Source organism: Thunnus thynnus, chromosome 16 (assembly GCF_963924715.1).
Source record: "Thunnus thynnus chromosome 16, fThuThy2.1, whole genome shotgun sequence".
NCBI classification, from domain to species: Eukaryota; Metazoa; Chordata; class Actinopteri; order Scombriformes; family Scombridae; genus Thunnus; species Thunnus thynnus.
This window is the reverse complement of record NC_089532.1, coordinates 7,570,605-7,598,129: the sequence shown is the minus strand read 5'-3', so window position 1 is coordinate 7,598,129 and position 27,525 is coordinate 7,570,605. Positions and strand designations below refer to the sequence as shown.

The 27,525-nt window shown below is 38.0% G+C and overlaps 2 protein-coding genes and 1 long non-coding RNA gene across 3 annotated transcripts; all 3 read left to right on the top strand.

The window, feature by feature from the left end:
• Window positions 1-36: 36 nt before the first annotated feature.
• On the top strand, window positions 37-12,062 carry lgmn (legumain). The gene is made up of 14 exons (XM_067614683.1): window positions 37-161; window positions 475-637; window positions 1,741-1,838; window positions 4,133-4,214; window positions 4,382-4,464; window positions 4,548-4,623; window positions 5,715-5,777; window positions 5,954-6,020; window positions 6,670-6,788; window positions 8,171-8,260; window positions 8,467-8,673; window positions 8,943-9,113; window positions 10,278-10,345; window positions 11,577-12,062. The coding sequence occupies exons 2-14, from the start codon at window positions 497-499 to the stop codon at window positions 11,617-11,619; spliced, it is 1,308 nt and encodes a 435-aa protein (XP_067470784.1). The 5' UTR covers window positions 37-161; window positions 475-496; the 3' UTR covers window positions 11,620-12,062.
• Window positions 12,063-15,693: 3,631 nt separating this feature from the next.
• On the top strand, window positions 15,694-21,694 carry chp1 (calcineurin-like EF-hand protein 1). The gene is made up of 7 exons (XM_067613965.1): window positions 15,694-16,045; window positions 16,350-16,422; window positions 17,554-17,634; window positions 18,258-18,385; window positions 18,524-18,585; window positions 19,355-19,477; window positions 20,078-21,694. Exons 1-7 carry the CDS (start codon window positions 15,979-15,981, stop codon window positions 20,129-20,131), a joined length of 588 nt encoding a protein of 195 aa, XP_067470066.1. The 5' UTR covers window positions 15,694-15,978; the 3' UTR covers window positions 20,132-21,694.
• A 583-nt stretch (window positions 21,695-22,277) lies between these two features.
• LOC137200192 (uncharacterized) lies at window positions 22,278-27,221 on the top strand. The gene is made up of 2 exons (XR_010931918.1): window positions 22,278-22,656; window positions 25,348-27,221. It is a non-coding gene; the product is annotated as an uncharacterized lncRNA (long non-coding RNA).
• Window positions 27,222-27,525: the final 304 nt, after the last annotated feature.

Here is a 27,525-nt window from a genome sequence, read left to right as displayed (position 1 = left end):
CAACTAAGCCCCGCCCACCAAGCTCTCTGATTGGCTGCTGCGGTGACATTCCTATCAACCGTTTTTTTTCCCGACGTCACGTATAAATATCCCGGTGTTTCCTGACGAGGATGTACATGTAGTTCTCCGCTGTCTTCTACGTGCAACACAACAAACAAAAGGTAAAATATATATATATTTATTTTTTTCCACTGATATTAATTCTGAGTATGTTTTGATAGCTTTGTTTGAGCTTTTAAAGTTCACCGTTTTGTTTGTAGCTTGTTGTGCTGCCAGTTAGCCAAGTTAGCTTTCCCGGAATAGGATAGATATCATTATCATGTGACATAGAGGCGATCAGGTGGTGAGTTTGTGTTTTTTTCTGTTTAGCTATCGTTATTTGTCGCTACCCGAAAGTTCAGCTAGTAAAGCTACCATTATTCTGGGAGGGGACGTGACGAGGAGAGGTATTAATTTACCCTTTCATCCATACAGGGCTCCCACAGAAGCCGAGGATATGTGTCGGTCAGTCCTCTTCGCCCTGCTCGGCCTGGGTCTCGGGCTTGTAAATTCATTTCCCACCGAGGAGCCAGACGGTGGAAAAAACTGGGTTGTTATTGTAGCCGGTTCCAACGGCTGGTACAACTACAGACACCAGGTGAGAGGTGTACAACAAAGAAACTACACGAAACCACACGAAACCTTTGCCACAATGTCACCTTATCATGTGCAAACTGTGCATGACTCTATTGTTTCCTTAATAATCCAGTATTCTTTTTGATAAGAGCACCTCAGATAAGAACATTTACTCAAGTATTGTGCTTAAGTGCAATATTGAGATTTGATGCTACTTTATACTTCCACTCTACTACATTTCAGAGGGACATATTGTACTTTCTACTCCACTACATTTATTTGACAGCTTTAGTTACTTTTCAGATGAAGATTTGACACAATGGATAATATAACAAGCTTTTAATATAAAATATAACACATTGTTAAAGATGAAACCAGTGGTTTCCACCCTTTTTGGCTTTTGACATCTTTATAAACAACAGTGTGTAGTCAGGGTCACATTTCAGATGTCTATGAGTTGTTAACAGCTCCACCAAATAGTGATTTTTTTCCTCTGAACATCTCACATGGTTTCATTTCAATATTTCACCAAAAATCAAAGATTAGAGAAAAAGTCCAAAAACTGAAAACAGATTTGTGTATCAGAACTTTGTTTTTTCTTCTTTTCTCTCCCATTAATCATCTCATAACCCCTCAGATTTATCTGGTGACCCTTTTGGAGGGGCCTGACCCCTAGGTTGGGAACCACTGGACTAAACTAGCTAACTGTATATAAAGTAGTTCAAACTAGCTCCACCTCCAGCAGCTACAACAGTAACATGCTGCTTACACACTGATGCTTCAGTATTAATAATATAATGATGTCATATATAATCATATATCAGTCAGAGGGACCAAAACACTACTTTTACTGCAATACTTTAACTACATCAAGCTGCTAATACTTATGTACTTTTATATAAGTAGGATTTTTCATGCAGAACTTTACTTGTAATGGAGTATTTTCCATTGCTGTATTGGTAAACTGAAGTAAAGGATCTGAATACTTCTTTCACAGCTGCAGATAAGCCACTTCCCCTTCATAATGTTTGTTTTCCCAGAGCTTCTCCAGTCTCAGAGACTAATGGTGATAATGTGCTGCTGACCCGTACTCTCTCTCTTCCTCCCTCTCTTCCTCTCTCTCAGGCTGATGCTTGCCATGCCTACCAGATTGTCCACAAGAATGGCATCCCAGATGAGCAGATTGTGGTTATGATGTACGATGACTTGGCAAACAGTGAGGAGTGAGTTGACTTTTTTATGTTACTTTATCTCTGTGATACCAGGACTCCTTCTTCCCCATAAGTGTTCTAAAGCTCTACTGTTGTCACGTTCTGTCAGTTGACTTGGCTTTCTTTCCTTCCCCTTTACACGTTACACGAATGTGAAAATAAAGGTTATATATATTTATATATCCAACTCAGTTCCTAAACGCAGAGTTTTATATTTTTTCTAAGTGTTTCGTAAATCACTAATACATGCTATGTTGCATGTTTCAGTTAAAAGCATACTTACAACTTTGCTCATTATTTACATGGTGCGTTACTGTTCTAAATAGCAAAATTTGAGGCGCTGTACAGACTTAAGCACTAAAGTTAATGAGTAATGATGACACTTATAATTTCCATGGGTCAGAGCATCAGAAAACATTTGAACTACATAAACTTGACAGAAGAACTGAAACAATTAGTCTATTAATTGATTATTCCACTGACGGAGAAATAATTTGCAATTATTTCCTAATTCTACATGTTTGTTTTTTTTTTAACAAAATTGCTCAAACATTCCCTTATTTCCGCTTCTCTACATTGAGCAACAGCTCTTTTTCTTTGTTTCATGTGACAGTAGACTGAAAATGTAGGTTTAAGAGAGTTGGTCAGACAAAATGAAGCGATTTCATGACATCGTCTCAGGCTTTTCTGATAGTTTTTGGACTTAATGATAAATCAGCGGGTTGAGAAAATAAACATCAGATGAATTGATAGTCATTAGTTGCAGCCCTACTTCATAAAGAGCTGCTCGTCTGTAAGACACATATTAATTGCACTCTCATGTTGGCATTTCTCAAGTCGCTGTGGCATGTCGTCCCTGCGTCCTTCATTTTCTGAGCAGCAGAATTCGAAGCAGGAAGCTCTGCAAACAAGATGAGTTAAAAAGAGAAAAGTCACAAGGAACTAATTTTGGTGCTCCTTCAGGGCTTTGAGTGCCTGGAGTTATATTACTGACATGGTGACTGGACAGAGGAGCAGTAGTGAAAGCGGATCCATCGGTTTCAGTCAGAATCAGGATCAATGTTAAGCCCTGACATGCACTGAGAAGCAAGAGTGTAAAACATACACACCCAGGTTCAGTTTTGACTTGTCAGTGTTGTTGTATGGAGAAGTTTATTGTATGTCTAGATTAAGACTTATATAGAATTCAGAGGCAATAGGAGAAACATGTAAACTCTACATGTTGATTATCTCCAAATAGTTAACTAGAGATGCAAATAATAATTTTTCATCATCTGGTGATCTGTTAATTAGTTTTTCAATTACTCTGTAGTGAAAGATGCCCATCAGAGCTTCCTAGAGTCCAAGGTGACGTCTTCAAATGTCTTGTTTTGTCTGACCAACAGGCCAAAAACAAATATATTCAGTATGCAGTGATCTAAAACGGGGATATTGCAGCAAAACCTCATATTTGAGAAGCTGTAACAGGTGTATGTTTTCTTGACAAATGACAGATGGATGGAGATATAGATAGATAGATGGATAGATAACTTTTATTAATTCTAAAGAGAAATTAAAGTGTTACAGCAACCACTCAACAGAAATCAAAATAAAAAAACAATGAGATAGGTAAAATAAATGCAATTAAAGGCTAAATTATATAAAATAACTACAATATACTGTTTTCAATATATATATTATAGTTATTATATTATTTGCAATATGTAAACGATTACTCTATTATGAAAGTTGTTGATTTATTTTTTTAGATGGAAGCTCATGTGAACAGTTTATTCACACTGCTGATTGATTGAATAGTAATTACCAGTGATCGGCTGAGGAACACTGCTGTTATTAACTTCAGTGTTGGGCGACGTGTCCACGTATCAAAACACCTCGACATAAAGTAGGTCAAGTTTCTGAGACGAGTTATGCAACATTGATTGTTTTTATATCCGTTGGCTGACGTGATTATCGGTCTCTATTTGGATTCGAGGTTAATAACTAACTTGTATTAAAACAGTGCAGGCGAGAGTGCAGATGTTTTCTCAAATCAGCGGTGACACAATTACTAACAGCTGAAGCTTCTCCAGTATTCACTAGAGATGTTTCTCATTAAGTTCATGCGAAGGGCTTTCATGTTGAGCAGCACGTGATTTTTTTTTGCAGTGAATGAGGAAAAACCTGAAGCGCTGTGGAGTTGTAACCAGTGTCTGACTGTCACCTGATCAGTAAATCATTCATCTGTGGCCCCGTCATCATGTAGAAGTGTTTTGTCAGCCGTTCGCACTTCCCTCTAATAATCTGAATCATATTGTTGTTCCCAGCAACCCCACCCCTGGAATATTGATCAACAGGCCAAATGGCACAGATGTGTACAAGGGAGTTCCTAAAGACTACACCGGGGAGGTGAGTGCTTCAGCGCAAATATTTGTACAAGAGTGCAAATCCATAGAATCTTTTATAACGGAGGAATCAGTGTTTTGCAGTTTGTTTGAAGAGACTTTGATGTTAAAAGCAAACTTTGTTTTTTAACCTGTGATTCATGCGCCGCACATCCTGGTTTTCTCCTGCAGGATGTCACCCCTGAAAACTTCCTGGCAGTGCTGAAGGGCGACTCTTCAAAAGTCAAAGGCGGCTCTGGAAAAGTGTTAAAGAGGCAAGTGATAAAAGGAATCTGAACAGCACATATCTGGTTTATAAAGTTTTGTTTTTCTAAACTTGTTCTCTTTGTCTTTGCAGCGGGCCCAAAGATCACGTGTTTGTTTACTTCACCGATCACGGGGCCCCAGGCATTCTGGCCTTCCCTAATGATGATGTGAGCACTTTTTACTTCCTGCTCTCTCACGTTCACTCCTCCTGAACTTACTGAAACAGACACAGACAAGCCAGTTAGTTGTCATTAAAAAAAAAATAAACCAGGAACCAACTCTTATGTTGTGTCAGATAAGCCCTGAGTGACTCAGATGTCTCTTGCCCAAGAATAGTTGTCTTTTTATATATATATATATATTTGAATATCTTACCATATATAGATATTTTTCTCAATACTTCAAAGTAAACTGCACTTATATAGCACTTTTCTAGTCTTCAACCACTCAAAACAATACATGTCAACATTCACACTCCTACGCTGGTGGCAGAGGCTACCATGCAACGGATCTAATCTAAAGCTCATTCACACACACACATACACACACACCTGCAATTTGGGGTTCAGTATCTTGCCTTAGGACACTTCAACATGTGGACTGGAGGAAGTGGGGATCAAACCGCTGATCTTCCCGCTCTACCTCCTGAGTACCCCCCAAAGTAATCCAACAAGATAGCAAAACAATCACTGATAACCAAAATGATACCTTTTTTTTTTTCAGGGCTGCAACTAATTTTTTGTTATCAGTTAATCTGTCGACGATTTTCTCGATTAAACGATAAGTTGTTTGGTCAATGAAATTTCAGAAAATGGTGAAAAATTTCCCAAAAGCCCGAGATACAGCCTAAAATGTCTTGTTTTGTCCCGACCTACAGTCCACAACGCCAAAGACATTCAGTTTACTGTGATAGTGACTTAAGGCCACCAGAAAATATTCACATTTAAGAAGCCGTAACCAGAAAATTCTGAGATTTCTGTCGATGGAGTAATTGGTTAATCGACTAATCATTGCAACTATAATTTTTTTTTTTTTTTTAACACCACCAATGTTTCTGACCAGTTGGTATCCTGTGAGGATTCAATCACCTGCCAAGTATTTTTTGAAAGTGCCTGCCACTTTCTAAACAGTTTCCAAGGACAATTTCTCAGATGGTTCTGTGTAACAAACCATCTGGCGCGTCAGCTTATTATCTGCTCTGAAACTGTCAAATTAAAGTATTTTTGTTCTCTCTCTCTCTCTCTCTCTCTCTCTGCAGCTCCAAGTTGACGACCTCCAAACAACCATTAAATACATGCACACAAATAAGAAATACAAAAGGGTACGCATGCTGTTGTGTAATTTCTCAGGCCTACATGTATATACATGCCCTACAGTATGTGGCTGAGCAGTAAAATCCAATCAGCTGATTATGTTGCTGTGCAGGAAGATCAGATCATAACAGTTGTCTTGTTTTTCTGCCACACAACCTCCTTCCTCACACACACACACACACAGATGGTGTTCTACATCGAGGCGTGTGAGTCGGGATCAATGATGAACCACCTGCCTGCTAACATTAACGGTGAGTTGAAATGAATCTCATCAGGATGAGTCAACTTTCCAGTAAAACAGAGATAAGGGAACTTCAACGATCAATAAGAAGCTTCGGTCGATGAACTCTACGAAACCCTTTTTCATTCAGCAACAACATGAACTTGACTTTCCCTCGTGACAGTTTGACTTCACCCACATCTGATGTTGAATTTAAAAACAACTATGAAGCACAATTTGTTTTGTAATAGTAGTGATATCCTGACTATAATACACTGAGGTCAGCACTGTTCGTGGACTTTACTTCAGTTTTTCACTCTTAGTCGTTTGTCACTTCTGCTCAGACTGTGAGGTCAGCGTCATGGCTCGTGGTATTTTGTGAGCCCAGTCACTGTGTCATGTGCTCGGCCTCATGTGATGAACATAACAGTCAGGACCTGTACAGGACGTGGATCAAGGTCCTGGTTTTATCATCTGTAACCAAAGACAGTTTTAACATCACATTTTGACACTTAAAGTTTATAAACTCTTCATTAGAACTTCAGGTGTAGTCTTTCAAGTGTTTTTTTACCTGTTAGAGGCAGACATGTGAGTCATGTTTAGGTTTTCCTGCTTTAAAATGATAATTTTCTACTCTACTGTTACACATTATAACCTGAGGATGTGTCTGTGTTTTTCAGTGTACGCCACCACAGCTGCCAACCCTCATGAGTCCTCTTATGCCTGCTACTATGATGAGAAGAGGGACACGTACCTGGGAGACTGGTACAGCGTTAACTGGATGGAGGACTCTGATGTGGTGAGTGATGTCATATTTTGCCACTTAATAAGGGCAGTAAGTTTAAAAGGAGTTTATCCCTGAATACACTGACATATTAATTAAATGACACGTTTTATAGTGACTGAACTTTACTGAGTTTTACTTTACTTACTTACTGAATTATACATGACTTACAATTTAACTTCCCTTCAAGTGCTTTCATCTCATTCTCTTTAAATGTCATCCTTTAAATGTTACCCTTGAACTGTTCGTACTTTCACTGTTTGCATGCAAACTGATAATTCAACTGCCTGCAGGGTTTAAACATGAAACTAGATGTTCAAATGCTTTCAGAAATAACACTTCAACAGACTTCAAATGCTTCCGTCTCTTCAGCTTCAACAGACACTTCGTACCCTTTCAGTGCTCCAACTTCAGTTGCTTTCGAATACAAAGTTCCACATGCAAATAATTCAGATTTTAAACAATTTTAACTTGTTTACACTGCTTGTGGTTGCAGTTTCCAAAAAAATATGAGCAATTGCAGCGAGCTAGCAACTGCATTTTCTTCATAAAACATTGTCTTTTCTAGTCACCTATATATTTATACAATTAATGGTAATTATACAACTGCTGACTGATATTATACAGTACAATTACAACTCTGAATATATGTGATACATAGGTTTATTTCCTGTGTACACCTGGAGTAAAATAAGCAGGAACAGGAAGTGGTGACGGTTATCGTTTCCAAAATCAGTAGCAACGGTTTGTTTTTAACCAACAGGTTTAAAGTCTGAGGTTTGCATGAGCAGAGATACAATCTGTGTACTTACAGTATGCAAGAATAACAAAACAGAAACTTGAATCTCATCTACAGAACATTTTAATCATTTGTGATATACCATTCATAGTGTTTATAGTTGTGACCATAAAGTTCAATTTTGGTCACATCACTCCAGATGACACTGTCCCAGAGGTGTTGAGGCTTGTCTAGGTGCTGTAAGCGGGCTGTTTTGTGGCGCAGTAACAGCTTTTTTCTGGCAACTCGACCACGCAGCCCATTTTTATTCAAGTACCTCTTTTATTGTGCATCTTGAAATAGAAACACCACGTCTTTGCGGAGTAGCCTGTACTTCAGTTGAAGTTGCGCGTGGGTTTTTCATTGCAACGCAAACAAATTTCCTGGCAGTCGTGGCGGAAATTCAACCACCTTTTCTCTCAGGTCCCTTGATCAGGGCCATTTAGGTGATTTCAGTTATCATTATGATTTTAAAAAGGGTGCACACAATTATGTAAAAATAAACGGCTTCACCTGAACACTATCCCTTAATAAAAGAGAAGTTTTCAGCATGATTAGTCATATTTTCAAAAAAATGGCCAATAATTGGTTGTGATGTTGTTTTTCATTGTGCTCTCAGGAGGACCTGTCAAAAGAAACCTTGCTAAAGCAGTTCAAGATCGTAAAGAGCCACACAAACACCAGCCACGTCCAGCAGTACGGAAACAAGGTGAGAGAAAAGAACGAACGCTGCTGAAAATGTAGAGTTATTTAAAATGAACAAAATACTTTTTTGTCTGTTTGCTGAGTTTCCAGCCAAGAAATATTTTGGGAGAGGTACCGTTTTATTTCAAAGATGACTGGCAGAAAAGGGATGGTGAAGGGAAAAGGGTTTGGGTTCCTGTCCTTATCTAGAGTGTCTTACTTTCCCTACAGACTCTGGCCCACATGAAGGTCGTAGCATTTCAGGGAAACCACAAGGCAAACAGCCAGCCAGCTCCAATGACCCTGCAGCCAATTACAAACCTCGATCTGACCCCGAGCCCTGACGTTCCTCTGGCCATCCTCAAGAGGAAGATGATGGCCTCCAATGATATCACACGTGTAAGAGGGCTGCTGATGGAAATCAACGCTCACCTCAAGGTAAAGAATGGCAAAGCCTTCAGTGAGTTTTCCTTCTCAGGTATCTCTGTTTCAAGTCTATCTGGTGTTTTTTGGCTGTGTGCAGAAGTTTGCATGTTTCCTGTCTGTTCTGTTAATGTCTGTTCAAGCGGGCCATGCAAATCAGATTCATCACAGGGTTGTGAGTGCACAAATGGAGAATTTACCATGACAGTTCCCACGTTGCAGATTTCTAAATGTGTGCCAACATGTGTGTGTATGTTTCTGTGTGTGTGTGTGTGTGTGTTCAGGTCAGAGAGATGATGGCTGAGACGATGCGCCAAGTTGTCGAGAAGGTGACTGGCGACAAGCTCAAGGCCGAGGAGATTCTCAACGAGAGAGCTGAACTGACCCAGCATCAGTGTTACAAGGCTGCGGTTAACCACTACAAACACAACTGCTACAACTGGCACAAAACTGAGGTAGAGCTGCACGCAAGAATCTGCATATTTAAAGTGGTGCCACCCTGTCCAAATGTATAAAATTAATGGTTGATCGGTCACAGCTTTGGCAGGATTCATCTGTAGCTTCTAGTTGAAACTTACTCACATGACAAAGTGTCGGGTTTTTCTTCAAAAAGGGGAAATGCCAGATCTGTTTCACATGCTATTCATATGTTGGTGTCAGACATTCACCCTTTTTGCATTCAGCTAACACTAAAGCAGAGAGACTGGCAGCAAGCAGCGAGAGCAGAATAAACTCGACCTCTTGACTTCTTGACTTTATCACATGACCTGGATGATCATGAACGACAGAGGTGCAGGAAAAAGAAGTGTGAGAGAAATGTAGAGGATACAGATGCTCTGGTTGATCAGGCAGCAACCAGAATGACAATGACTGTTAACTAAGCCCCGCCCCCCCTTAGTTACTGTTGATATGCTTGTGAAACTTTACGTTCTAGCGTAGTACATTAGCAGTTGTTTTTTTTTTTAAACAATGGGTTAAAGATTTCGCACAGAAGTTAAAAAAAAGAAGGCAACCACAGATGTTTTTGGCGTCTGGAAGATATTAGAGCAGATAAACACACAGTTTCATCCATTTCTCACACTTTAACTCTTGTGTTTTTGATTTTTGTAAAGGCCCAAAAAAAAAAAACCCACCACCACCCTCTAAAAGCTTTAAATGCCGTGCTCTTTCCACCACTCCATACACGCCACTTTGATATGATATATAACCAAGTTAATCTTTTGTAGTTGTAATTTCATGTAACCTCTATGTGCTTTTTGTATCCTTTAAAAATGAAAATATCCAGGATCAGAAAAGGAGATCATAAAATAGATGAGGCAAATAAATATCATACAGAAGGTGTTTATTGCCCCACCTCCATCTGAGTTTCCTGTGACATGGCCTCATGTTACTGAGCAACCTTTAATATAGAGACGAGAATTGAGATGTTTGTAAGAATTCAACACAGTATGTTCTTCTTGGGTATTTTCATGCTGCTGTTTGGTTTTTACTCTTTAAAATTTCCCCCTTTTTCTGGAACTGTTTGACATTTTGAATGGGCCACAAATACAGCTGGTAGAAATCATGTGAAACACAGACTGGGAAACATTTCTGACATATCATGTTCTCTTGTGTTTCAGTTTGAATACGCTCTGAGGCATCTGTACGCTCTGGTGAACATGTGTGAGAGAGGATACCCTGCAGAAAGGTACAGTCTACTTCCCTTTTTTTTTTTTTTTAACCTCCCTATTTGTTGCATTTGTGGTTTTATCGTTCTGATGTGAGAGTAAAGGAGAAGAAGTAATCTGATTGTGGTGTGTTTCAGTTGGTCATAACTCTTTTTATATATTTAGTTTAATCTATGTAAAACTAAATTTAATGTTAAAGGATATGACGTGGAGTATGAGCATGTTTGCTCTGTGCTGAACCATTTTATGGCTCTGCACATGAGATTTGTTAACAATAAGAAAAATACAGAAAAACGCCAGCCATGTGCTTTAAATTCACACAGTGGGATATTCAGTTATTTCCACACCTGGAAGGTAAAGTCTGGTGACATTTATATTCTTGTATTTATGGGATTTGTTGATGATAACCAAAAGATAGATATAAAACATAAAACGTAGATTATTGCCAGCCTGATCCTTAAGAAAAAGCCGTTTATCATCATATTTGTTATTGTGTTAAGTACCAGGAGCGCTGCTGGTGTCCCTCAAACCACTGGTGCTCATGGAAGGGAATAATATTTAAGAGGAGCGGAAGAGTTATGACCAAAAAAAGGCATAAAAGTCTCTCTGTCTCCACACCCTAAACAAGGTGCAAGCTGACACGTGGGTGTGGGTTCTTGGGGTGTTTTTAATGACTAGTCCACTGAAATAAAGGCCTTTTTATTTTTCAAACCTACCTTGAGTGCCTGGACCTGGATTTTTTTATGCCATTTTTTTTTGGTCATAATTCTTCAGCTCTTCTTCAATATTTGTTGTTTATTTGAAATTGTAAGATAAGATAATACCATTCCGATAGGGGGAAGTTACGTGTCAGATCAGCAAAAAACAGACCAAAGAGCAAAGTTGAAGATGCATTGACGAGAAAAGCCCCTAAAACTACAGTTAGACCATAAATAATATCAAAGTTTTGCAGTAAAAACCACAAGTAGATCACTCTGTTTATGATGTATAAACATTATTACATTATATAAACACGGATTAGACAGACTCTTACAAGCTGCTTTTATGTAGCTTTGGTCATGGATCAAAAATGTTTGACCACTCTACACTGAATATCCTGTTTTTGAATTGTGTTCACTAGTCGCAGCCAAGCAGTCCGAATGTTTACCAAAACCTCAGTTAAACTAAGTTAAACTAATACAAAGTTCCAAGGCGCTATCCCCGTGAAGGTTTAAAAAGATAAACTAATATTTTTGTCTTGTGTCTCTGCAGAATCCAGCTGGCCATGGACTCAGAATGTCATTTCAGCAAGTAAACAGGATTTCTATAAATCCATTAAAGCCTCAGATCAATCTGGTTCTTCACGCAGGAAGACCCGAGCAGACGAGGCGTCTCTTTGCACTTCTTACCAATCAATCTGACGTGGAGTCAACGTTATTCTTTTATCAATACACTATAACTTTTTTTTTTTTTTTTTTTTAAAGATTTGTGAAGTTTTTTTGATTTTAGTGAGATTTTTTTTACTTGTTTTTATGGTGAGTTGCACTATCACTGTGAATGGTTTGTGGATGATATTTTACTGCTTCTGATTCAAGATATATTGATGAAAATTTGCCCTCAGCTTTATTAGCAGCTCACAGCTTTATGAATGTTTGATTGACATGTTAAGGGCAAACCACTAAACACTGAATGTTTGTTGATCCTGAAGAGACTTTGCTGTAATACAAGGATCTTGAAATAAAATCCAACAGACCAAAACTGCTACGAAATGACTCTTATTTTACCTCTATTGATATTGTTTGTTTTTATTAACATCTAATGACAATTTTTGTGAGAGATGATATTTAACATTGCTGTTGTTTAGCGTACATGTATTCTTTACATATAATAGTAACCAGTCTTCAGAAGAGGATTAAAAATCTACCTAGAGCCCATTTTCCCACAATCAGAAACCAGTTATAGAGCGTAATAGAGACACAAACATCCCCTTTTACCATAAACTACTGTGAACTTCATGGGGATTATTTGTCACCTGTTACGTTTTACAAGATATTTCTGTCTGAGAATCATTTAGTGCTGGGAAACTGAATTGTGTTTTGGGTCTTGACCACATTAAATTACCCGCTTCCCCCTTTTTTTTATAGCACAAAGCCTTGATTATGTTTTAGCAAATGATATACTGAACATTTAAAAAGAACTGCAACAATATACAAAAAGGGACAAGACATTTACACTCATTGTATCAATGTTAAAAAGTTTCTGTTTGAGAATTTTGCCCAGTGTGAACATCAGAGACGTGAGAGACATGAATTTTCATCTAGTGATAAGATCTCTATTCACCAATGTTAGATAAAAAAAAAATAAGATTGATATTTTTTCAGCTTTTCATTTAGCTTTTACACTTTATTTTAAAATATAGTGGACTGATTTTCAATAATAGATTGCAATCATGACTGCTACAAGCGTACAGCCTTGCTAGCAGCTCTGTAAGGCTGAAATACTCATTAAAAGAAAGTCAGTCTGTTTGATATTTGACCAAATATTGACCTGATGATGACACTGGATGAAGAGTCAGTGGATCATCAAACTCAGCAGGATCCATCTTCTGTCAACCGTGACTGCTTGTACAACATTTTGTGCCAATCCAGATGTTTGAGATGTTGAAATATTTCACCAGCAAAGTGACACGACTCCAAAAAAATATTGGATGGAATTTGGTTCAGATATTTGTGGGTTACAGAGAACGAATCCTGGTGACTTTAATGACACCATGACTTTACTGCCTCCATCAGGTTGAAGGTTGACATTTGTAGTCTTGAGTGAAATGTTTCAACAGCTATTGGATGGATTTTTATTTTTATTTACTTTAACCTTGTGTTACCAGGAAAACCTCACTGAGATTAAAAATCTCTTTTGCAACAGTGTCCTGGCCAAGACAGGCAGCAGCATAACATTTCAGACAAACAACATAAAAACAAGCAATACAGACAGACCTCTCGTTAGTCAGTATAACATAATAAAATCATGAATAAATTTACAATAAAAGAGAAAATAAACATACAACCTTAATAGTAGAATTGGATTGAGAAACTGCAGCAATCTGAGGCATTAAAAACCTCCCAAAAACCTCACTGACACTGGCAGAAAAGATGATGATGATGCAGCAAAGCTTTAAACCTGCGCAGAGAAACCAGTGACTCATGATGTTAACTCAGTCTGTAGAAGATTCCAAGTATAAGGAGCAGCAGACATAAAAGCTCTTTTACCAAACTAATACGGTTGATTGATATAATGCATGTATTAATTTCCCCTTTTGGATGAGCTGTTGCAACCCTGGTGATCATCCCTGTGATATCATCAGGTCAGAAATTGAATTGGTCAAACTGGTCAAATGTTTTGGTTTCAGATTAAATACCTGCAGAGATGATGACATCAGCCTGTTTCCTGTTGGAGCCACAGATTCTGCTGACTGTTTGGGGCGTTGGTTGTGTGGTTTTGATAGACAGCTGCATTTTGTAAATCAACTGAATGCTGCATTGAAAAATTAAAGTACACATGAAATAATGAAATTGTGACATCTAGTGGTGAAAGTTTCACTTGCAGCTCAAAATTTAAAACACAAAGATGTTTAATTTATTTGTTGGACTTTTCTTATTTGATAAGTGATTTTATTATATTCTACCTCTAGATTTATTATTTATTATTTTATGGCTGACTTCATTATTTGACCTGTCCATTTATAATGTTTGACCTTTAATTAATCTCACTGTGTACTATAGTATTTATTAATTGATATTTTTATCATTAGATTTATTTTTATGTTTCACTTTTCATTATTTGTTGTGAATATTTATTATCTGATGTTTGGCTGTGAATACTTATTATTTTATGTACACATTAAATTACATTAAAATCCCCCTCAACTCATAAATGTTGTTGTTTTTTTTATTATTATTATTGTTTAAGACGTTTAGGTACAAGATGACACTATGACATCACAGCTAGTTTTGCAAGCAACCACGGTACAATGTTTGTTTGTTTGTCTGTTTGTTTATTTGTTTGTTTGTTTAATACAAAACTTTATTCAACAAAAAATGGCATAAATAAATAACAAAACAACTACACAACACAATACAGGATTGCTGATAAGACCAACAAAAAATAGTATATAAATATTTATAAATAAGGGAAAAATACAAAATAAATCAATGAGAGACAAAAAATATTCAAAACAAGTGAAAAAAGGAAAGACATAAAAAAAACTTTAAAAAGTTAACATAGTTTAGGGATTTGTTACTCATCGTTATAAACAGTGAAACAGTGAGTAACATCAGTGGTACTTAAATCGAAAAATTTAAATCGGACCACCATCGTCCAATGTACAACTTACACAAGAGACATTTTGTGTCATGTGGTAAACTTTTAAAATTATTATTATTATTATTATCATTATTTGTATATCCAATTCTGGGTTGTTGTTTTTTAATATTATATTGTATTGTTATTAATGGGGAAGAAGAAGTTGCTTTTTTAACTAATGGAACATATCAGATACAAATTCAAAGTAGAATATTTTACTTTTTACATTTTAAAAATATTTCTGGAGGAGCTCTTTAATTATTAAGGTAATTTATTGCTTTAACAGTTGGACGTTTTGATCATTAGACGTGATGATTCATTACTAGATATTGGCATTAAATCCGCTCTATGTGTGTTCGCCTTGAAATTTAGATATTTTATTAGCTCAAATGCCTCAAATACTGATAAAATCAAACAAAATAACTAAAAAGTGAAATAAATCACATTATAATAAAATTATGTATAAGTATTATATATTATATTATATATGTAAAACAAAACAAAAAAAAAAACACAAAAGATAAAGTGATGAAGTGAAATATCTATATTTTCAGCTCAAAGGCTGATTGAGTGTTAGAGTTGAGACGGTCACTCTCGCAGGATGGATGAAGATAATGTGTACTCCTTGGTTTCCTTTAATAATAAAGCTAATAATTGTAAGTATTAGCTTTATTTGTTTAACTGAGACAAAAAATATGCTGAAACATAATTATGCAGCTACAACACTTTTTACACAATTTTAAGCAGGCACGAAACGGTGCTACCAAATTCCGCAGAGAACGTCCTGTAACCAATTTTTTTTCCAAGGATGGCGAAGTTATGACCCGCCCTTCTCTGCCTCTGATTGGCTTTCCCTGATATCCTTACCCTAATCCTAGCCAATCTCACTCCACATGCCTAAATCTAACCAACCCAAACAACGAAGGTAAGGAGTACTAGCCAATCACAGGCAGAGTAGGGCGGGTCATGACTTCACCATCCTAGGAAAAAAAAATATTGCGTATTGTTAGGGAGGTGGCTTCATTTAATGCCTGCCCACTTCATAAAACAGGAAGATAACCTGACCGAAACCCATAACATGAAAACACGACGGACCGTACAAAAGCTGTAATAGTAGAACTGAATAACCGCCGACCTACATCGCTAGGAGGACAGAAAACGGCAGATTGGATTAAACTCTTGCTGTAACGGCCTGTTGTTCACAGCAGGGCGAGCGAGGCAGTTTTTTTTAGCTCGCTAAGTTAGCCTGCTTGCTAGGGTCCGGGTCGAGATTATTTCACAGCTGGTTTGGTTGCTCAATCCAAAACGTTTCACCATGGGCTCCCGAGCGTCCACGTTACTGCGAGAAGAGGAAATTGAGGAAATTAAGAAGGAGACTGGCTGTAAGTTGTGGCCTTAAGACTAATTCCTGTGTTGAAGATGACGATGAAGACGCAGAAACATTAGCTACTCTGTACTTAAACATTATCGCTGACACTCACTGCAGGTAGACAGTTACAGTAAAAGTAATTAAACAGGGAAGTTGTGCAACCACATAATCCCCAACAGTTGTTATCAATGATTTCTGATAGTGTAGTGATGTTTAGTCATCAGGCGAAAGGCTATTTTGCCTGCCTACTTTTTTCATAGTCATCTGCAGGTCGTTTGTTAGTAACATCTTTGCCGTCTTGTGTATCCTCCCTGCAGTCTCCCACAGTCAGATTACTCGCCTGTACAGCCGCTTCACCAGTCTGGATAAAGGAGAAAACGGCACCCTCAGGTAAGCAGTCATATCATATAAATAAGCACCAATGTGAAACTTTCACTTAGCTGGTTTGGTTCCTTTACCAGGTCACTCTCTATTATTATATGGTATTAAACTTGTTATTAAATGAAGATGTCTTCAGGTAATGTTTAGCTTTGTCTGTTTAATTCCCTTTATATTAAGAAAGTGTGTTTTTGTCACCATTGGGTACAGAATGTTGTTGTTCCTGTAGCATAATTGGGAAGTAAATACAAGAAATAAGCATAAACAAAAGGGCATTTTAAATTGAATTCATATGAACAAGTATTTTAATAGATTTTACTCTTTTGGTGTTTGACAAATTTGCTGAAAAGTGTATAAAAGTTGTTTTTAAAACTGTTTTCAGTCAGTTAGTGACACTGTGTTGTCATTACACAAAGGTGGTCAGTCACAGTTTAGCAAAACTTCAGTCATCTTTAGATGTGTGCCACTGTGATTCATAATCAAAACTTATCTGAGCACTGTCAGATTTTGAGTGTCCGGTTGAGACGTCAGTGTGAAATTTCTACAGTTTGTGATTAACTTCTAGCTCTATCCTCAGTCCAGCAATAGGTGAAGACATTGGTAATCATTAAGGCTGCTTAGTGTGAAACTTTGTTTTGCAATCCACTCTGATTTGAGTATTCATTTGCAAATTAGACTTTCAAGGGTAAAAAAAAAGCAATCAAATCATCTGTCTGCGGTGTCATTGAACCAAAAGTCTTTTGATAAATGTTGTGTTTACACATAACAAGTCTTGTTTCCAGTTGATCTTGCCCTGAGGCTTTAAGTCACGGAATGCAGTCAGTATCAGCCTCATTTATATTCAAGGTGACTTTCTTGTCATCCATTAGTTGCCACAACAGTGAGATTTTACATGTATCTCAGCAGGCCAACTTCTGGTTCCACTGATACTTTACAATGAGACAAAAAGCTATTTCACTGACTTCACTTGATCTATTTTAGCAGCCAAAACACTTTTTAGAACTGAAAGATGCTGGTTATATGGACAGTTCTCCTTTTTTGAGTTTATTATAGTTTGATGTAGTATTTTAATTGAACAATTTGACATTATTTCTTAAAATGTATTATGTTGCGATTTCACTCCATCATATCTTCATCCTGCAGTCGAGAAGATTTCCAGAGGATCCCGGAGTTGGCTATTAATCCCCTGGGAGACAGAATCATCAATGCCTTCTTTCCTGAAGGGTGAGTTGTTCCTGTTATTGGTCTTGTTTTTCGCAGGAGTGCGCATTATACATTTGAGTCACAACCACCACAAAGCCGAACCAGCCTGTCATGCTTCTCAGTTGCGGCTCCTAGACTGCAGACTTGAGAAGCTTCAGTCTTTTCTGCCAGTTCTGTGTAGGAAAAAAAAAAAATCAACTGGGGTTTCGAGCACCGCAGGTTCTCTCTATATATTTGGCAGCTGTTTTTCTTTTTTATCGGTGTGGAAGTTGAAAACCAGATGTTGGCAGATGTATCATTAAAATCCAAAAAAGTCAGATGTGTAGGCGTCTTAATTTTAGCCATGGCTTTTAATGCTTTCAGATGTGCTCTTGTTTCTCTGGTTTTGGCTTTTTTTGCTTTAGAACAACTTGAGAATAGAGGTGAAGAGTGTTTTACTCTGTGGAATGGTGTTAGGTTACGACTAGTTGGGAGGTTTCATTGTGCTGCCCACACAGGTTTATCTCGAGTGTGGGAATAATCTGAGCTAACACTACAAAATCAGTGTTTGGTTATTTTCTGCTATCTAGAAACTTTCAGTAAATGATTTTTTCCCCTACTTGAAATCCTTTTATTGTCTCATAATGATTTTTCTCGGTTCCCAGGGAGGACCAGGTTAACTTCAGAGGTTTCATGCGGACCTTGGCTCACTTCAGACCAATAGAGGACAATGAGAAGAACAAGAACGCTGCTGCCAGTGAGCCACTCAACAGCCGGACAAACAAGCTGCTATGTGAGTGTAGAGCTCGGTCACGCAGGCGTGTCTGGGTGGAGCCAGTGACCGGTATCATCAACATTTACAGGATTTCATAACATGAGCTTAGTGTGTTTCTTATGACTTATATATTTTCACTTTTCTTTTTTTTTCCAGTTGCTTTTCGTCTGTATGACCTGGACAGGGATGACAAAATCTCACGGGATGAGCTGCTCCAGGTGAGTGGTTTGGTTTGTGATGTAAACAGGAATGCTGAGTCACAGTACAGTTTGTTGAAACAAAGTAAATTAATCAGATGGTAAGTAAGTATTTTTCAAAGACTTTTCCTTATGGTAATATTTGCTATCTCTTCCTTGTTTAACAAAGGAACAAATGCTATTGTGCAATATCTATTTCAAAGAGCTCTATAGAGAGAGAGAGAGAGAGAGAGACAGAGAGAGAGAGGGAGATTTCCATGTTGATGAGCAGACTTTGCCCTTGTGCTGATAATGATGTGATATCTCATCTTAACTACAGGTTGATTTTTCCCAGACAGCCTAATATCCTGTATTTTGGCTTCCTCTGTGCTCCCTCCGTGTTATTTGTCGTCCCTCTGTGAAGCCATCTCGGTTTCGGTGACATTGTGTGACCTGTAATTGCTTTAAGCTTGGGGTTCAATGACTCAGACAGATCTCTTGTTTTGCGCAAAACATTTGTGTCGCCTGCTTCGTGTGATGCACGAGCCTCTAAGACTCTTAACGTGCAGCTCTACTTAATGTTTGTGTGCCTGTTTTTCAGTAAATGTGTTCACTGTAATTTATATATAGTATATATATATACACGTTGAGTGTGGATGCTAATTACTTGCCATTTAACCAAAATAACTACTAATTATCTTGTGTAGTCCTTAAATGCATGCACCATGACTATTATCTAATCTTTAAACCAGGAACTTTTTTCCACCAGTATTCATTAACTGTAAAATAACATCTTGTTTATTCTTCACAGGTTTTAAGGATGATGGTTGGAGTAAACATTTCAGATGAACAGCTAGGCAGCATTGCTGATAGGACCATCCAGGAGGCCGACACGAACGGAGATAACTCCATTTCCTTCAATGAGTTCATCAAGGCAAGTTTTGTGTTCTGTCCTCACATGCACGGCTTACTTACCTACTTATTTATATTACTGTATTCTTTAATTTTTAAGTGTTTCTAAACTAGTAACAACATAACAAATGGTATTTGATGGATGCTTTTTTATATAAAAGGCCTGGTCATATACCACTAGCATGAGAACATACATTTTTAGCACCAGAAGCCTCAGTGGGGAAACAAACTTAAGCCCAGGAGTGGCCACAGAACAGGAAAAAAATGTTTTTCAAGGACACATTTTACCCAGTACACGATGGCTTTGCATATGCAAACTTGTATCCTTGTTTAGTTACTATGAAAGCAGTGCAGGATTTATTCACTTTGGCCGCGGATTCATTATATTGAGCACATAGTTTCATTATTTGTGTGAAGACTTGCTAACAAGTTTCAAATGGATTCAAACATACTGTTTTTATAATTACAGTTTGCTTGTGTCAGTTAATACTGGCTAAGCTCTTTAGTAAGCCTCTAAGCCTGGCAGTTAAGTTGTCATGCTATTACACATAACAGAACCACAACATAGACATACAGTTGTTTTTTGGCAACTAAACTTGCTCTGTTTTGATTGTTTTCACAGGTTTTGGAGAAGGTGGATGTGGAACAGAAAATGAGCATCCGTTTCCTGCACTAAGTTATTTTTTTTTTTTAAGTAAAGCTTCAACGTGTCAGTTGATGTCAGGACACAATCCCATCCAGCTTCTCAGCAGGCTGCTGTGGCCCACTCTAGTACCTCCCTCTAGTACACACTCTCAGACCAAGCACTAGGTAGTTAATATCATAGATCTTGAGTTTCTGCCTTTGCACCGCTCTGTAAACAAAGGGAAAAGTTGCGTGCCTTGGGTTGTTTTATGCAATGTTGCTATGTATTTCTTTTTCCCAGTAATGGAACATTATTTATTAGAAACCTTTTAGAGGGTCACAGTTCGTACCACTGCTGTTCCACTTTCACATGAAAACTGATTTTATAGCACTGTACCATAAAGCATTTTGCTATTGCAGTGAGTAAGTTTATCATAAGTTTACTCATGCTGTTCCATGGAAATTTAGCACATGCTGCGTCCTCGTCCGTATAAATATGCAACGGTTCAAAGTGAAACTTGTAAGATGTGTGACTCCACTTAAAAACAGACAGTGTTTTTAATGCTAACAGGATCTAATGACTCCTTCTCTTCGACTTGTGGCAGAGCAAGTCTGACCAGCCAACTCTAAGTTTGTCCCTCGAAGCAAAGCAGGACCTGCTCCACTGATATTTTGTGTTTTACTCACTAAAGTGCCATGGCTTTGGTTCCTACTTGTAAATTAATATCTCAATGGTACACCGGAACCTATGGCCATGTTTGAGTGTTTTGTTTTCTTGTGGCTTAAGCCAGCTACTGCCAATAGATTGTAATGACCTGTTTCGATTGTTGGACGTCAACCAAAGTGAGTTTGACCATCCTTCAAAAGCCAGTAACCACCTGGGGCCTGTTGGAGCCACTGCTGAGTCAGCATGTTTATAATGTGATATTTAAAAAAAAATAATGCTTATTAATTTACAACTAAAAACTGTTGTAACAAAAAATTATGGTAAGAATGGAGATTTCACACTGAATGCTGCCATCACTTTGGATAGTGTGTCTTCCCAAGTGGCTGTTCTGACAACATAGTCCATTTGTAAAATTGTATCACGAGGACCATTGTGGCCTACTTTCAAAAAATGTTTTCCCCATAATAGAGACTTTATAAGGCTCTGGCTAACAGTGTCAGGTCCTGTGGTGGAAATTGGGCTGTGGACCAGTTAGTTTGCAGATTTAGGACAGGTGAAACCAAGATAACGTGCTATGCTTCTCTTTGAATGATCAGTGTCACTGTGGCTGAGAAAAAATGTTTGTTGATATTTGTCTTGCAATTTCTTTCCCCATCGAGCTAGTTCCAGATACTAAAGTTGATTAAATGCATTAGAAATATATTTTCTGTACTGGCTCGTGTACATGAACTGGAGTGTAGATGTATGACCCATTTAATCTTTAATGTGAGTTTGTTAAATCATTATGAGAACACCCTCCAGCATATGAGTGCATGAAGTACAATGTGACCATTTTATTGATCATTATGTGATTATCAATCAGATGATTCACATGTTATGTGATGTTGGTCTATAGGTATTATTACAGTGATTCATGAATTTGATTTGAATAAAGTAAGTGCCATGTTTGCTTTGTGTCATTTATTGGGAAGTAGCAGTGGCTTGGTGGGGGTCTGTGTTTGGTTATTTTGTGATTTTGTTTGTTTAAAGATCTGTAGCTGGTTTTATTCCAATCCATAGACTCTAAAGCAATTCACTTTTATTGTGTATGAGAGAGGAATTAAATGTAGATACATGCCAATACCAACAATTTTACGAACTCTATTGTACTGACGTAGGTCCACAAATGGAGACAAATGTCTTTGATGTGAGAATTTATACTTTTTGTTACCCCACCTGAGAGATTAAGTGTGTGTGTAACTCATCTCACAGTCTTAGAGTTCAAGCCATTCTGCAAAAGACTCAGTTTTGTTTTCCCCACAACCCCAAAACAGTTCAGTTCAATCCAGTTTCACAAACATAAAAGAATGACAACTCAAAACTCCACTCCAGGTTGATCCCCACAAAACAAAACAAACCACAGATGCTAGCAAAGTAACACAGTACATAAAATAAGCAGCAGAGACGTCAGATAGGTCGGACCACCGTGTTTAGCTATACATCTTTTATGGCTGAAAATGACAACAAGGTTGCCGATTTAACATACCTTCGGAGTTCAAATCAACCGCCGGTTGTCTACCCGGAAGTGAGTGTTGTTAGATAGACGCCATGGTGATTTGGGGGGAAAACAAATAGTGGATGTATCATAAGAGCTGTATAATGTATTTTATATTATATATTATAGTTTTTATTTCTTTAAACCAATCACAATCATCGATGTGATCTATCCGGGCATAGAGCATCTTTGTCCAGGCTTGTGAGATGCGTCTCTTTAGACGCCATCTTGCTCAGGGGTTCTGACCTGTTGGTTCTGACTGACCCATTCCCGGGTTTTCTACCAGTTTGTAGAAAATGCCAGACTTTTGTGCTGCTTTTGGATGTTCCAAAGAAAGAAATGACAAAACTAAGCACCAAGGAATAACATTTCACAGGTGAGAAGTTACAGTATTTGACTTTTCATGAACATGTTGAATTTGATTTATCAGAATGAGTAACATAATCCTTCTTTTAAGATAACATACTGATACAAAATTAAGCTAATGCTAACATTAGCTTATGTCAGATAAGTTAAAGGAGAAAAGATGAACATTTTTATTAAAGAAATATATCAGTAAAATGCTAAAAATGATATTTGTCAATCAGCTGTGTCAGTGTATGTGTTATTGCGTTAAGCAATAAATCTTTTTCATGGCACTAGTGTGACATACAGTAACTTAACAATCAACTAATGCGCCTGAATTGTAGCTACTAAAGCATGCAGAACTGCATAGTGTTGTTCAGATGGACTTGTTTTGAGTGTGGGTTCCCAAAAGATAAAGTAAAAAGACAGGCATGGGCAGCAGCACTGAGAAGAAGAGACTTTGAGCCAAATGACTGTTCAGTCGTCTGCAGCTGTCATTTCAAGCCAGAAGACTTTGACAGGACTGGACAAACAACTCGTTTAAAGGAAGGAGTGATCCTGTCAGTTTTTATATTGCCTGACTGTCTTTGCAAAGTTAGTGTAATTGGAAATTATTTCTATATAAATAATGACAATTTGTCATATAATCTTAATCTTTCACTAACACACATAATGCACGCTAAACCTAACAATGAAAATATACTGATAGAAATTGTTCCTATTGACTTAAATAATTAACTTTATCTTAAGGAGCCCAGTACATCCAGGTCAAGCAGGACATCACAAAAACCAAAAAAGAGAGGAGTCCTGAAGGAGTCAACCTCAGTGAGTGAAACAATTGTTTTAAACACCTTTGCAGGATGCTGGGCTTATATTACAGTGTCATTTCTAAAATGTTATTATGTAAGTTATTACGAAATTAATATTTTTCAGGATCATCAGTATGCCCTTGACCGAGTTAAAGTAAAAAAAAAGTTAACTGAGGCTCAGAAGAAGGTGGAGGAGTTGCATCGGGACTTCAGAAATGCCAAGGATGGGGAAAGAAGGCATAAGAAGACAATGAAATCCCTGCTAGAGCTTTCAAAAAACAAAAATATGCTAACAGAGGAACAGCAGCAGAAGCTTGACTTCAACTCTGGTTGATTGAACTGCCCAACCCCTTCCTTTTAACAGATGCATTTGTAACATTTATAATTTGGTAGTGGTTTAAATTTATGTCTCATCACACATATTTTGATTGCAGTCTCACCACTGCTCTGAAATGTTTACTGAAAAACAACAGTTAATAAAATTTGATTGTTTTAATTATTTTTTTAAAAAACACTCATCATTTCATTTAATGCTTTCCAATTAAGTATCTTACATTGTATTTGCTCAAAATTAAATTTTCTGTAACATTTCAATACTGTAATCTGTAAAAATACACACATATGTAATCTAATGTTTCTTCCACAATATTAATGTATAATGTTTTGTGCTGGTTTCATCATTAATATATAGCTTGTTTTCCCAAACTTTCCAGATCTTCCAGCTGAACTCTTTAAGCAGCACCATGCCTTCACTCCTGCTCAAAGGGAATTTGCTTTAACACTTCATTCACTCCCACATCTTCACTTGCATCAAAAGTAAATATAACATATAACATAAGGTGATATGTCAGTATGTGTTATGGTGTTTCAACATTATCTATTGTTTTACCTGAAACAGGTGTTTTGCAGACTGTGGATGCCAAGCCTGAATTAAGCACATCACTTTTAGATATGCTACCACAACGAAAAAATGACGATCTGGCAAGATTTGGTCAAGTGTGTCATATGGTGGATGCCATGGACATCTAGAGGCAGGTTCAGCATGAATCACACACACAAGCAATGACAGGCTTTGTGGATCTTGGAGATGATGTTGATGAGACCAGTGTGGCAAGTGAAGCCCTTGTGTTTATGTGTATATGCAGACAGCTGACAAATTAAAGGAAAAACTGGTACAGGTCTGAATGCTTGACCCCTACAGTGAGGGGATCTGGTGGTTCTGTTATGCTGTGGGGGGCATTTTGCTGGCATGGTTTGGGTCCACTTGTCCCCTTAGAGGGAAGAGTCACTGCAAATCAATACAAAGTTGTTCTGAGTCATCACCTTTATCCTATGATGAAACATTTCTATCCTGATGGGAGTGGTCTCTTCCAGGATGACAATGCCCCAATTCACAGGACATGAGGAGTCACTGAATGGTTTGATGAGTATGAAAATGATGTGAATCATATGCTATGACCTTCACAGTCACCCGATCTCAACCCAATTGAACATCTATGGGAGATTTTGGACTGACATGTTAGACAGTGTTCTCCACCACCATCATCAAAACACCAAATGAGGAAATTTTGGAAGAATGGTGTTCCTCAGCATTGGCATTGATTCTATCTATGAGTCTCTGGAACTCCTCTGGAGGGATGAACACCATTCTTCAAAAAGACATAGAGGCTGTTTCTCTGTTTTTGCACCACTTACAGATTTGTGAAAGCTTTATTTTGCTTATGAAAACTGAAATAAGGGCAATTACACTGCTTTCCCTCCCATCCAGACCACATTTTACCAGGTCCAGATCTAAAACCACTATACTTAGAATTGTCAAATCTGGACTAGATTAACAAGGAGACCACAGAACCTCTTTAAAACACTGTTTCAAATATCAATTAAATTGCCCTTTTTTCTGTTTTCACAAATAGGAAAGAGCAACTGTGTGTAACACGCACAGCCCAAAATAATAAGGACCCTCCTATGGATGTAATTCACCAGGATCATGACTACAGCTCCACCACTGAGCCTGCTGCACCGCCAGACCTCACTGGAGAGCTCCGTGCAGAGATATCAAGGTTACACAAACAGGTGGAGGAAACAGCTGTCAGCAACAAGTTTGGCTCGGAGAGATTTGCTGCCTCTGACAACAACACCCCCCCCCCCCCCCCCCCCCCCCCAGCTTTATTGAATTTGATGCTGAATGTAGCTTGCTATTCGGGGTTAAGGGAAACATAAATAATGATAGTTCGCAGTTTATTCTCTGTTTTTTCACCACTTACACTTGAAAGGGTGATTTCACTGCTTTTTCCTGAGCCAGACCATATCAAACCAGGTCCAGATCAAAAGACACCATACTTAGACTTGTCAAATGTGGACTAGATTAACACTGAGACTCCAGAGACTCATTAAAACACAGTTTCAGATTTGTGAAACCTTTTTTCTACTTGTGAAAACTGAAAAAAGGGCAATTTCACTGCTTTTTTCCCCATCCATAATAATGATCTAGTCCAGATTTGACAAGTCTTTGACCTGATCCTGGTGTAATGTGGTCTGGATGGGGAAAAGTGAAATCACCCTTTTCTTCTATTTTCATAAGAAAAATAAAGCTTTCACAATTCTCAAAATGGGTTTAAACAGCGTTAAGGCTTTTGCTGCGATGTCTAACAATTTAATCAAGAATAAGTAGTGAAAAAATAGACAATCAGCTCCTAAATATCATAATTTATGTCTCCTTTAACTTTTCCCTTAACCCTGAATCAGAAGCTGTGAATCAAAAGCTGACTTCAGGGTTGTTAACACATCAACATTTATACCACAGGTTTGCAACTCATGCTCACCTGATGGCCTTTTGGAGGAAGATCGAGCCAGCTGGCCCACAGATTCAATATTCACCAGTCAGCGGTGAGCCGCATCATCACAACATGGGCAAACTTTCTTTATACTGTACTTGGAACTGTGGGCATCTGGATGTCTGAGGAAGAGGTGAAGGCTCACCTGCCAGATGTTTTTCAGAACTACTCCGATACACAACTGGTGTTGGACTGCACTGAACTGCGTTGCCAAAAGCCAAACTCTCTTCTCCTTCAGAGTGAAGTGTTTTCTACTTGTAAATCCCACTGCACCTTTAAAGGGTTGATTGGTATGGCTCCTCATGGGGCAATAACCTTTGTGTCAGCTCTTTATGCAGGATCCATCAGTGACAAAGAGATCCTGAAGAAGTCTAGTGTTGTGTCTCTCCTCAAACCAACAATGGTCATCATGGTAGACAAGGATTTCCTTGTGGAGGACTGTGTGCCCTTTAAGGTCTACACCCCCACTGTCCTGTCTAAGAGGGCACAACTGTCTGTGTCAGAGACACATTCTGTCACAAGACTGAGAGACCATGTTGAGCAACTCAGTCAAAGGGTGAAAGAACACAAGATATTCAAAACAGTAATCCCTCTTTCACTCACAGGCAGCATCAATCAACTCTACACAGTTGCATGCCTCCTGGTTAACTACCAAAATGTGCCCTTAATTAAAGCCTAAGCTGTGTGCCTAGGCTAGGTTGTGTTCAACACTGTCTGCTGCCCCCAAGTGGACAAAAAACAGCTATTGCATTTTTCATATTGTGATAAACAAAATGCTAGTTTAGTGTCATGTCTCCATCAACATTTTATATTGATGTATTACCCAGTCATAAGTAGGTTTGATATTTATTGTTGTGACTCACTGTCTTCATGACCTTCAAATGTATTATATGTATTTTTTTGGTAAATATTTCAAATGGTAGGAAAAATGTATAAAAGGAAAACAAATCACACCTCTGTTTTAGGATGTTTAACACTGTTGTGTCTCTGTAAATGTGCTGCACAAACATGTCACCAAGGGCACAAACAACAAAATCACATCATTCCATACCCGTGATCAGCCAATAATAAGCAAGTGCAGGGGCTTTCCCTCAACTTGTGTGTGCCATGGTCAACTCAAAGGTACCTGCAGTCAACCTAGCTTACTACATTTGGGCATTTCATGTCAACTAACCCAAATGATACCTAATTCCACTTGCTGAAGTGGCACCTGGTTTGGGCTTGCAGAGATGCATAATCACTATTACCACAAGAAAC

What these genes read in the sequence shown, in the direction of transcription:
- lgmn (XM_067614683.1), top strand. Translation starts at nt 497, where the DNA reads ATGTGTCGGTCAGTCCTCTTCGCCCTGCTCGGCCTGGGTCTCGGGCTT. An exon ending in GACTTGGCAAACAGTGAGGA is followed by an intron (nt 1,839 to 4,132) that starts GTGAGTTGACTT and finishes TGTTGTTCCCAG; the next exon opens with CAACCCCACCCCTGGAATAT. An exon ending in ACAACTGGCACAAAACTGAG is followed by an intron (nt 9,114 to 10,277) that starts GTAGAGCTGCAC and finishes CTTGTGTTTCAG; the next exon opens with TTTGAATACGCTCTGAGGCA.
- chp1 (XM_067613965.1), top strand. Translation starts at nt 15,979, where the DNA reads ATGGGCTCCCGAGCGTCCACGTTACTGCGAGAAGAGGAAATTGAGGAA. An exon ending in GGAGAAAACGGCACCCTCAG is followed by an intron (nt 16,423 to 17,553) that starts GTAAGCAGTCAT and finishes TTCATCCTGCAG; the next exon opens with TCGAGAAGATTTCCAGAGGA. An exon ending in CACGGGATGAGCTGCTCCAG is followed by an intron (nt 18,586 to 19,354) that starts GTGAGTGGTTTG and finishes TATTCTTCACAG; the next exon opens with GTTTTAAGGATGATGGTTGG.